Source organism: Lepidothrix coronata, unplaced genomic scaffold (assembly GCF_001604755.1).
Source record: "Lepidothrix coronata isolate B3197 unplaced genomic scaffold, Lepidothrix_coronata-1.0 Scaffold357, whole genome shotgun sequence".
Classification (NCBI taxonomy): Eukaryota; Metazoa; Chordata; class Aves; order Passeriformes; family Pipridae; genus Lepidothrix; species Lepidothrix coronata.
The window spans coordinates 193058-205260 of NW_016690537.1; the positions used below are offsets into that span (position 1 = coordinate 193058).

Consider the following 12203-nt stretch of genomic DNA (forward strand, 5'->3'; position numbering starts at 1 on the left):
CTTCTCTTATTTAAGTTCATTTATTTCCTTATTTAAATGTGTGTCTATCTATAACCACATCCCCACCCATAAACACACGTGTATACGACAGGACTTCCCCTGTCCCTCCACCCCAGTCCCTGTAGGCACCACAAATATCAATACCCCCTGTCCCCCCTCCTGGTTTTCTTCCCCTTTCCCTTCCAGGAGCGAAGGCAGAGATATTTGTGTGGGAGTCTGTTTGCTCCTGGAGAATCCACCCAGGGAAAGGGGAGGCAAAAGCCTCGGAGTTTGAGTTGCTCGAGAGCTCCGGAACATCCGTCGGAGCCCCGTGGAGCAGCTTCCCTGCCTTTCACCCCGTGGAACAGCTTCCCTGCCTTTCACCCCGTGGAGCAGCTTCCCTGCCTTTCACCCCGTTCATCAAACTTCCTGTTTTTTTTTTTTTTTAGCGAGGCTTAACTGTCCTGGCAAGTGGCAACAGCAGGAGGAGAGCTGGTTTTGTGGGAGCAGAGGGAGAATCCCTGGGAGATCTTTGGATATGAGGCTGAAGGACTCTGGGTTGATGTTTTATTCCAGTTCCTGGAGAGACTGGAACACAGGCAGTGCTTTGGCAGCAAATCCCTGCATGGACCTGGCCTGTGGGGTGGCCCTGGAGCATCCTCAGCCCCATCCTGTGTCCCTGAAAGAGCAGAAACTCACTGAATTCGTGTGTTCCCACTCCCTGCAGGCATTTCCTGGGATTCAGGTGTTTATTCCAGGGTGACCTCAGCATTTCTTGGGCTCTGTTAAACATCACCACAGACTGGCTGTGATGGGACTCCAGTTACCTGCTGGTGGACTGCTAAATTTAGGGTTTCTGTGCTGTATTTCCCCCCCAAAGTCAGTTTAGGAAGCATTACACACTTAAGCTGCACAGGCTCTTACAAATGCGAGAGCGAACGCTGTTATTATACCTAATCCTGCCTGATTTGGAAAGAAAGTGCAGCACAATTTCTTGGCAGACTCATTTCAGTGTAGACAAAAACATTTGGAACGGCATTAGGAACGCTTGCAAATAGACCTGGGAGGTGGTAAATTCCTTAATGTTCCTTGCACGGCGTGGTTTTTTTTGTATAATTTAGCGTAATGTCCACGCTTAATGTCTTCACACGCCCATCCAAATGCAGGCTTGACATGGGGATTTGTTATGTGTCATTTTGATTCTTCATAACTCGATGGGATTGGCGGCTGAGAGCCGGGGAATCCTGCCGGAAAACTGAAAATCTGGAATCTGTGCACAAGGCATGAATCCCGTAATACCAGGGTTTGCCAAGAGAAGTTGTGGGTTCCCCGTCCCTGGGAGTGTCCAAGGCCAGGCTGGGTGAGCTCGGAGCAACCTGGTTTGGTGGAAGGTGTCCCTGCCCGTGGCAGGGTTTGGAATGAGATTGATCCTTAATAATCCCTTCCAACCCGAACCGCTCTGGGATTTTATGATTTTAGGTTTTTTGCTAAAAGAGCCCTCGGGGTTCAGCAAGAAGGTGACTCTCCTCAGGTGGGAATTCTGCCTGGCACCCACGAAGGGCCAACGGCTGTAGACGTGTGGAAAACACAACTTTCACCTCGGAATGATGGAAAAAATCTCAATTTTCCGTGAGCAAACGTGTGCCCAGTAGAACAGGCTTGTGATAGACTGAAATGTGCTAATATTTTGCCAGCACTGAAAAGTAAGTGGGATGAGCTTAGTAACTGCAGTCCAAAGATAACTTGGTGTCAGTTCCAGCTGAAATAATGGAAATGTTGATGGAGGATTAAGTTCGCAGCAATTCAAAATCTCTGAATACAATTTGTGCCTTGAAAGGAGATCTAGTCAAACAAATCCAATTGCATTCCCTGAGGAAATTGTAATTCTGCTTGATAGAGATAACAACACAAAGGTAGCAGCCACTTGGGGGTACTCGATTCTGTTCGACATGATCCTCAGGTTCAGGATTAGCACATGGAACTCCGGCAGGATGAGTGGCACCGGCTGAGGGATCGGTGACAAAAGGCAGCTGTCACCGTGATCGTGGCGGGGGTTCCTCAGGGAATGGTGTCAGGCTGGAGTTTGGTGCCCCAGGGATGTGGGGGTGAGTGGAAAATCGCTGCCGATTAAAGTCAGGTGGCAGCAAAGTTTCACAGAGAACATAAATTTCCGAGCGGGGGTCACATCCAAAGGGTGCTCTGAGCCGAATACAAACATTCCTATTGGGAGAGCCCACCTGGAATTCTGTGGGCCCCCAATGTAAGAAGGATGTGGAGCTGCTGGAGTGAATCCAGAGGAGGCCCTGGAGCTGCTCCCAGGGCCGGAGCCCCTCTGCTCTGGAGCCAGGCTGGGAGAGCTGGGAATGTTCACCTGGAGAAGAGAAGGCTCCAGGGAGAGCTGAGAGCCCCTGGCAGGGCCTAAAGGGGCTCCAGGAGAGCTGGAGAGGGACTGGGGACAAGGCCTGGAGGGACAGGACACAGGGAATGGCTTCCCAGTGCCAGAGGGCAGGGAGAGATGGGATATTGGGAAGGAATTGCTGGCTGGGAGGGAGGAGAGGCCCTGACACAGGTTTCCCAGAGCATCTGTGGCTGTCCCTGGATCCCTGGAAGTGTCCAAGGCCAGGCTGGATGGGGCTTGGAGCAACCTGGGGTCATGGAAGGTGTCCCTGCCCATGGCAGGAGGTGGCACTGGATGAGCTTTAAGGTCCCTTCCAACCAAACCATTCCATGGATATCCAGGGACGAGGATGGCTTGCACAGGAAGGAATCTCACTGCGGAAAACAAAATTTCCAAAGAAAATTTTTGATTCTTTTGCCCCAGAAGCCCATCAGCATTTCCCGGTGAGATGCTGTGGCCCAGCTGACCCTCTGATCCTTCAGCCAGCAGTGAGGGGGTTTTAGGAAGGTTTGGGTGGAAGTGTTTGGTACTGGAGTGCTGTGTGGGTGGTCAGTGGACTTGAAAGGACGCTGGGAAGCGGCACAGCACAGAAAAGAGCAGCACAAACGTCCTGAGGATGGAAGAGAAGATCCCTCAGTGAGATTCAGAGCTCAGCCTGTATCCAAGGAAGTCAGCTCCAGGCCACAGTGTAAGAACCACCCTGGGAAAACCATTCTGCTGCTAGAGAGATCCCTAATTAGTTGGGAAGGAGCAGAACAAAGCCCACACCGTCTGGAAACCGAAGCCAGACAGATTCATCTGAAAAACCAGTCAGGACGTTTTTAATGAGGAAAGCAATTAACCATCAGGGCTAATGATGATGGAGAACAGCGTATTCCATATCTGTTGTTGTTTCCAGGCCCGGGCTGAGCGTGTTCCTCCGAGCTGGAGCCGCTCTGGGGCGGTTTGGCCGCTGAGTGGGATTTGTTCAGCTCACGTCTGTCCCTGTTCCTTCCCACAGTTCCGGTACAAACGCCGCGTGTACACCCAGGCCCTGCTGGATGACAAGCAGTTTGCCAAGCTCCACACCAAGGTAAGGCTGCAGTCTGCCTGCCAAGCTCAAAGCCCCGCCGGCTCCTTCAACCCAGAGGGGATTTGGGGATGTTTCAGCCCCCTCCCTGGTTATCAGGTTGCAAAGAAGCCACGGGAAATGGCTGGTGTGTGCCCAGACCTGGGTGATTTAGTTGAGGATGCCCCCGTGGAGCCGTGGTGGGTGCACACACAGGGATAAACCTGCCTGGATTGTGTCCCAGCAGGCAGGAGCGTGGTTGGGGTGGGTGGGAAGGCGCGGGGATGGCATCCACGGGGTGCTGAGGCCGAGGAACTCGTGATGGGCCTCCCGAAGAGCAGCTTCATTCCCCAGCACGGAGGAGTTGCAGAGCACAATGGGGCACATTGAGGAGCTCGGAGTCCCTCCCCCAGCCTCTGCCTCCAGCTGCTTTGTCTCCAGCTGTAACCCGGCTCTTTGGGTCGTGCTTTCGCTGCTGGGATCCATGTGGGAAGTGGGAAGTGTTCCTGGTCTCCTGCAGCCCCCTCGTGTCGTGGGCAGCGGTTGAAGCGTGTCAGGGTCGGCAGTGAACGGACCTTTGGGATGTTTGGAGAGCAGGGGCTGTGTGGGCATCTCCTGGGAGGAGAGAAGGCCCCAAAACCACTGGGCTCTGCAGCCAGGGGTGCCCCACCTGGAGGGTCAGGGATGTTATAGGGGACCAAACCTGGAGGGCCCTCTCACATTGCCCCTTCCCTGGACAGCTGCGTTGGTCCCCTGTCCCATGATGACACTTCTTCCATGAGAAATTAAGGACAGGAATTGTGGAGAGGTCTGGAACCACCAGGAGGTTTCTGCTGCCACTCATAATTGTGCCTTGAGGTGGCACAGGGGGACTTTGGTGGTTCCTGGGAGGTTGGGACCAGCAGTGTGTGGGAAATAGAGGACAGGAGGGAGGAGATGGACTCTGGCAGCACCTGGAGAGGCTCCTGGGGATGGATCTGTGCTGGGGGGCTGTGCAGAGAGGTTTTGGGGTTCTTGTTTAGGAGGGATGTGGAACTGGCCAGGATCTCTTGTTGCTGGTTATCCCAAGCTCCTTGCAAACCCTCAGTGCAAGGTGATGGTTGTGGTTCCTCCTTGGCCTCCTGGCAGCCCTGTGGCTCCTCCTCGGCCTCCTGGCAGCCCATGTTGCTGCTGGGCATGGGGCATCTGTCCCTGGCTCCTGTGCCAGTCTGCGAGGTGGTCACATCTGCTCTGCAGGAGACAGGCAGGCAACGTCCGTGGGTGTTAAACTAATAGGTAGAACAGCAAGAGCTGAGCTTGGTGGAGCCCCAAACGTAGAGCAGAGAGGGAGAAAACCTTCTCCCAAAGGGCTTGACCTCCCCCAGAGGCTGTGGGGAGGAGCAGGCCCTCTGTCGTGGGTTTGCAGAGCTGCAGAAGCGCGGAACAAAACCCTGATGTGGTTCGGGTCTGGCTCACGCAGATTAAAGTCACGAGGCTTCTGTCTGGTGGCATAAGAATATCCAGGCAGCAGATCTGGAAAGCTCTCAGCATCTCCCTGGCGCCAGGAAACGTGAATCATGGTCTTCCTGAGCCTTGCCAGGGGAGTTGGGAGTTCTCCTGCTGGAGGGAGCGCTGGGGGCTCCTGGCGTTGGGAGAGCTGGTGGCAGCACCCCGGGATTTCCCTGCGGGTGTTCAGCAGCCCCAGACAGGCTGCCTTAAATATTCAGTTCATCTCCACTTTAATTCCTACTTAACCCCAAACCTCCTTCACCTTGTTTCTTTATTTTTAAACCACCCCTTGCCGGTCGAACCCCGCATCTGAGATCTCTCATCTCCGCTCCTCCGTCGGGAGCGTGTCCTTTGGGTGCCGCTTTCCCAGGGCCTGTGGGCGCCGTGGCATTTAGGGGGGCAGGAGAGGAGCTCGGGGGGGTGTGGTGGGTGAGCGGGAGGTGGGGGCAGCCCAAGGGGCAGTGCCAGGAGGGCTGAGAGTGGGGGACGTGCTCACTCCGGCCGCTCTCTGGAGCGATGCTGGAGCGATGCCGGAGTGCCGGCGGCGTCGGGACTCGCCCGGCACGGATCGACGCCGTTCCCTGGCAGAGGGCGAGAGAGGAGCCTGCGTGTGCAGCCTCCCAGCAGCTGGATCCGGGGTGAGAGGGGCACGGAGAGCACGGGGCCATGGGCTCCTCCCTGGGCCGGTGGCTGGCGGAGCGCAGGGACAAGCGGGGACGAGCCCGAGCCGGGAGCACGGTACTGCCTCTGCCCCGACGGCTGGGCCAGGCACCGCCGGGTGAGGGGGCGTGGGGGGACATGGGGGACATGGGGGACATGGGGGACAGTCCTGCCCTGCCACTGACCCCACCCAGGGCTGCTGGGGCAGGGCAGGACCCGGTGGGGGGTTTATTCCCTGTGCGTTGTGGAGACGCTCGGGGCCGATCCAGGGAAGGGCTGGGAACTGCTGGGGGGGCTCTGCTGGTCTGTGCCTTTAGGGTTGGTGTTTTCATCTGGGAAAGTGGAGGGGTGATGCCTCTGGGTCGTGGTGTGGGGCTTCCCTGTTATTTGTAGCGGTGTCCAATTGTTTGGGTGGTGAAAGGTTGTATTTTCTGGGATGTGCTGGTTTAAAGGGCTGGGCAGGATTGGCCTGAGGTCTGACAGGATGGTGGGGTGTCCTGAGGCTGTAGGTAATTATGTCCTGAGGCTGTGACATCCGAAATCTTTCACCCTGTGGTTGATGGTCTCAACCCAATCAAAGCAACGCATGAAAACTCTCAGAGTTTATTCTGATTTTTAGTGGCAGGAGACCTCGAAACACAATTAACTGCCACTGGGATAGTCACAGAATCATTTGGATTGGAAAAGATCTCTAAGGTCATCGAGTGGTGCCACTGGTCTTGTCCTAAGAAGTGGGAGAGCTGAGTTCTTGTACTGCTCACAATAATGAAGGGCCTTGGTACCACGTGCCCCTCGGGATTTGCAGGCACTGACATTTCTCACAGGCTGTTTTTCCCAGTGAATTGCGGGAGCCCCTTTGGAAGTGGGAGTGCACAAAAATCCGTGTTACAAAAGGGCAATCCTGTTGTGCAGAGAAATCTTGGCATTTACTGAAGTGCCCACAGAGTGCTGCCAGGGGACTCCAGATGTTACCACCTGGAAAGGGAAAGGGAAAGGAGCATCACACTTAAAACACACTTAAAGGAATGACTGGGAGCACGGATGCCCTTCCTGCTGTGGGTGCTGTGAGGGGAGAGCCAATGGCCAGGGGTGGGATGCAAACCATACACTGGAGGAGGAGACAGCAGGAAGGAGCTGGCAGAGGCTGGGAAGGAACCTGGGAAGAGAAGGGAAGGTGGTCAGGGGTGAAGGATTCAGGAATTGCAAGGAACACATCAGACCTCCTCAGCTGCTGTGTCACATTTGGTGCAAACAAGGCCTGTTTTGCCCCTCTGCATCAGGAGACCTCTTGCTTATCTCCGACTTCTCTGCCTGGACAACTTAAGGAATGAAGGGCAGGACAGCAGGATCTCATGGCTGAGGACGTGACCCCAGCCCATCCAGCCCACCATCCTCCACTGGCACCAGCCTCTGGTCTCGGTGTGTGTCTGGGGAGAAGCAGAAGGGGAAAACTGAAAAACCTGGTGGGATGAGATAAAGCAGCTTAACAGGCTGACAAAACTGGACACACACCCCAAGAAAACTCAGGCACTCAGTCCCTGCTTCCCAGGGGCAGGTGCTCAGCCAGCCCAGAGTAGCAGGGCTTTGTCATGGGTGCTGGTGACTTGGCTTTAAGCTGCTGGAGGGTTAGATGGGATATTGGGAAGGAATTCCTGGCTGGGAGGGTGGAGAGGCCCTGGCACAGATTTCCCAGAGCATCTGTGGCTGCCTCTGCATCCCTGGGAGTGTCCAAGGGCAGGTTGGAGCAACTTAGTGTAGTGGAAGGTGTCCCTGCCCACAGCAGGGGTTGGAACTGGGAGGGCTTTAAGGTCTCTTCCAACCCAAACCATTCTGTGATTCTTTGAAGACAGGCACCATCACTCCAAACATCCCTCCCTTCCTCCTGCTTCCCGAACTGTCATTGCTGAGCGTGGCATCCTTTGCTCTGGGACACCCCCGGGTCAGTTGGGGTCAGCTGTGCCCCCTCCTGTCTCTGTGCCCCCTCAGCCTGCTCAGAACTGACCCCCCCTGTGTCACCACGAATCCAACACACGGATGGAGCAACCCGGCTCTATCCCGGAGCATCCCCAGCATCCTGCACGGAGAAGGTGTCCCTGCTGGGGGGGCACTGCCAGAGAGGGGGGGCAGCTGCTGAGACAATAGTTAAATAGTTGTCCTGGCGTGTCAGGAAGTCGATAGTTTGATGTCGATAGTTTGATGTTTCCGTGGGGATCGATGGCTCCATTTGCTGCTGCCCCACAGGGAGGTGGATCTGCTCCAGCCTCTCCCGTCACAAAGCCCCGTGCTCTGTCTTAATTCCAGCTGCTGTCTGGGGGCAAACTGGGCCCTGAGAAAAGATTAGTCCTTGCCTGATTGCTGGAAACACCCGAGTGAAGGGTTTGTGCTGCCTCCCCTCTCCCACAGAGCCCCGAGCCGGTGCCTGCGCTTGGCTCGCCCAGCCCGCCGGGAACAGCGAGCGCCGGGATAATTTCCCCGCGCGAAGAATATCTCATTTATTCCCTTTCATTTCCATTCAAGAGAGAGAGAGGAGCTCATTCCCTCGCGCCAGTTTTGCTCTCAATGAGCTTTTCTTCTCTGGAGGGTGTTGATTTTCCCCGCGGTTCGGTGCCGGTGGTGGATGATGGAGAGCGGCGGGCGGCCGCCAGCTGGGGGGCTGGAGCTGTGCCCCAGCGCTCTCCCGGCCTCACCCTCCTCCACACGCCTGCAAAAACAAGGGAAAGCGCCTCAAACTCGCTCAGGAGTCGCTGTGAGGTGGCATTTTGGGCGAGGGTGGGTGAGATCTGAGCTGAAGCGCCAGAGCCGCGGTTCAGGCGCGGAGGGTGAGGGCAGAGACCTTTCGAGGCGCTGGGTCCTGCCTCTCCTGACGAGGCTCCTCTTCCTTCTCCTCCTCCTCGGGGAGCTTTGCCCCCAGGGAAGAAGATCCCAAAGACAGAGACCGCTCCCCAGAGGGTTTCCAGGTGGTGTGAGCTCAGCTCTGTCCCTGCTTCCTCACAGACCCCCTTGATCCTGGCCAGGGTGAGACAGATCCCACCCAATCCCTGCCCCCTGTGAGGGCACCTGGAGAGAAAAGACTTAAAACACCCCTTGAAAAGGCAGACTGAGGCCTAACTCTGAGCTTTAATCTTATTTACAGGAGGTTTTGGTGGTTTTTTTTTTTTGGTTTTTGCTCCCCAGAAAAAGCTCACTTTGTTCTGGTCACTGCAGCGTTCAGACATCGATTTGTAAATCACTAAATAAGGGGGTTTCACTCACAGGGAGACCCGGTGAGTGTTTATGGAAGCTTTAAATATATATAAATATTCTTACGGCTTCATATAAATAAATTTGGGGTTTAATTTTCACACACAGCAATTGGGATGCTGTCCCTTTACCAGCTTCTGATTATTTCCACCCCCCCTTATTTCGATTGGTATCAAAGTACATTTGGATAATTCCAAAATTCAATTAACCCGAAAACAAAGTAACGTTTTCAGTTGTGTCTTTATCGCTTAAATAAATGTTGCTGGAATGTGCTGGGCACAGAGGGCGAAAAGCAAATTTATCACTACATATCTTTGGTGTTTGAAGCTGCCTGATCTTTTAAACAAAGGGAGATTTGGGTTGTGCGAGTGGTTCTCATCCCAAATTCTCAAAGGTATTTAAGTGCCAGGAAATCAGCAAGGATCTAGTGAGACTTCAAAATTGCTTAAGAGGTTTAGGCATCTGCTCAGCTCCTCCTGCTTTGGTGGGAGGCTGACATTTGCTCTCTCTCTTCATGGCTGGCCACCTTAATTCATTTGAAAACCTGGCCCCAAATCCCTCAAGTTCTTAGAATAATGAGATCTCATTCCTTTCCCACCAGGGTTTTATTCAGAGACTGGGGAAGGAAAACAAGCGTCCTCACTGTCTCAGATCTCCTTTCAGCTTTGGGTGAATCAGTCCAAAAAATAAGGGCGATATTCTGAGTTTGGAGCTAAATTGGAATAGAAAGCAGTTGGATGGAGGAGCTTTTCCATGCAGTGTCAACTCTCTGCTCCCAGGGAACAAGGGACAGGCCAAGGGGAAACGGCCTCAGGCTGGGCCAGGGGAGGGTCAGGTTGGGGCTGAGGAGGAATTTGTTGCTGGAAAGGGTGGGGAGGCCTTGGCAGGGGCTGCCCAGGGAGGTTTGGAGTGCCCAGCCCTGGAGGTGTCCCAGGAAGGCCTGGCCGTGGCACTCAGTGCTCTGGGCTGGGGGACAAGGTGGGGATGGGGCCCAGGGTGGATCCATGGGCTGGGAGGGCTTTTCCAGCCTCAGGGATTCTGGGATTCCGTGAAAAAATTACGTGAAAAAATGTAAATAACCAGCATTTGGTTCCTGGTGAAAAGTAGCTGTAAAGTGCCCAGGAAAGGACAGGGCTGGGATGTCTTGGCAGGGCTTGGGTTGGTTAAGGAGGCAGTTTCTGGAGTGCTTGGAAATGCAAATGTTGCATCAACTGTCCTGTGTCCAGTGCTGGTTGCAGGTGTGGTTTTTAAGAAGGGAGAAACCCTCAGTGCAGCTGAAATCTCACTTCAGTGAAACCAGTAAGTTAAGAGAGCTGGGGGGGGTTCCCCTGGAGAAGAGAAGGCTCCAGGGAGACCTGAGAGCCCCTTCCAGGGCCTAAAGATGATCCAGGAGAGCTGGAGAGGGACTGGGGACAAGGCCTGGAGGGACAGGACACAGGGAATGGCTTCCCAGTACCAGAGGGCAGAGTTAGATGGGATATTGGGAAGGAATTCCTGGCTGGGAGGGTGGGCAGGCCCTGGCCCAGGTTTTCCAGAGCATCTGTGGCTGCCCCTGGATCCCTGGAAGTGTCCAAGGCCAGGTTGGATGGGGCTTGGAGCAACCTGGGCTAGTGGAAGGTGTCCTCTAAACACCTTCATCTGGTTCCAGAAATCAGGAATTGCTGTGCTGTGTCCAACCCTCTCCCAGGAGTGTTTTAAGTTTGAGAATTGCAGCAACCTGGGCACAGAGCTGCACATCTGGAGCACGAGCTGCACATCTGGATCACGCTGGAGGACAGATGGGCAGCAGCAGCAGAGGGACAGAAAGAGAATATTTTTCTATGGAAAAAACGAACTGGTTGAGTCTCTGGACTTTAGAAACGATTTTGGAAGTGTGGCTGTGGATTTGGAACGAGACCTTGGGTGGATGAACCTTCTTTGTTCTGCCTCTGGAAGGGCAGGGTGGGCATTGATTTCCCCCCGAGGGAGTTTCCATGGCAGCCCCGTCGATGCCCGCGTGGAGCACGGGGGCTGTGGGGACCAGGGGCTGTGGGGACCAGCAGCGGGACAGCGCCTTTGATCACAGGCGTCTTTTCCAACCGGAATGATCCTGTGATTCCATGCAGATCCCAGGGCTGAGGGTGTCTCCCTCCATATCCTTTTTGTTTCTCACACAACTTCTCCTCACCTTCCTTTCTGACCGTGCTGTTAAAAGCTGACTCGGTGCATCCTGTGGTCCAAACAAACCGTGGTTTGAATTCCTGAGCACCTGGAAAGCTGGAAATCTTGAAGGGCACAGTGTTGGGAAGGGTGGGCACATCCCCGGGGTCGTGCAGGGAAGCTGCCGGAAGAATCCCGGGAGGAGAACTTCGGACTGATGCCTGGGCTGTGTCTGGTAGCAGCACACGAGGGGCAGTGCCCGCCTGTGTGGGGCTGGTGGGACACGTGGTGGGGTGTCCCCTCCTCGGCTCCCACCTCCACGTGTCCCACAGCCACTTCCATGGATCCCACTGGGACGGGCAGAGCCGTTCTTGGCTGTGGGGGTTCAGTGGAGCCACGTGAGGAGCGTCATCCCTGGGGCTGGGTCTCCACTGCTGGTTCACCGGCTCCCGGGACAGGAAGAGGCTCCTGGGCGGGGGGGAGTGGAAGGAACGGGGTTAAATCTGCGCAGTTTGGGAAGAGGCATTTTGGGATGGCATCCCGGAGGCGGTGCTGGAGTTGTCAAGTCCCACTGTGCTATTGCTGGCACAGCCTTGAGCCTTCTGCAGGCAGCAGGAGGGGGGTTTTGCTTTCAGTTGCTTGTGAGACAGGAGGGAACCTGGGGGAGAAGGAAGGGTTGGGGGGGGTGTCTTGTCCCCCCCAAAAAATCAGGACTTGTGGCTTGTTACCTCTGACTCCAGTTGTCCTCCCACTGCGCTTGTGATCAGTGTTGGTGCTGTGGGAACTGCTTGTTCTGCCTGGAGCACCTCCTGGAGAAGATGTCCCAACCCTTTTGTGCCCCTGGAGCCGTCTGTGTGCCGTGCCTGTGGAGGTCCCATCCCACCCCGAGGGCTGTGAGGAGCAGAGTTGCTCTAAAACGTTGATACCCTTTTAAATCTGGTTCGTGGCCTGGCTCCGGGGTGCTGATCGCTGAGAAAAGGGGCTAAATGGTTTAGGTTTGGCTCTGCAGGCTGACCACACACAGACTGGGTTTGGGCTAAAGCAGGTTCACAGCCCAGCATTAATTTGTCTCATCCATGGAAAGTTTCACCTGGGGGATGTGGAAACCTGAGTTCTCTCCGTGGGCCCCTCGGTGGGTCAGAGGAGTAGCACCCGGTGAACTTGTGGCTCCCAAGTTTTGGGATCTGCAGGGTCATCTACGGGATTTGTTCTAGAAGTAATAAGTTCCCCCCAAAAAAAAAAAATTAATTT

The 12203-nt window shown here is 54.9% G+C and overlaps 1 protein-coding gene across 1 annotated transcript in view; it reads left to right on the plus strand.

Moving 5' to 3' along the window:
- The window catches only part of SHANK3 (SH3 and multiple ankyrin repeat domains 3), a 96979-nt gene that overhangs the window by 32688 nt on the left and 52088 nt on the right, over positions 1 to 12203 (plus strand). Inside the window, exon 3 of the mRNA XM_017838773.1 lies at positions 3378 to 3573. Within this exon, the coding sequence (XP_017694262.1) occupies positions 3378 to 3573 (196 nt within the window). The remainder of the gene's footprint in view (positions 1 to 3377; positions 3574 to 12203) is intronic.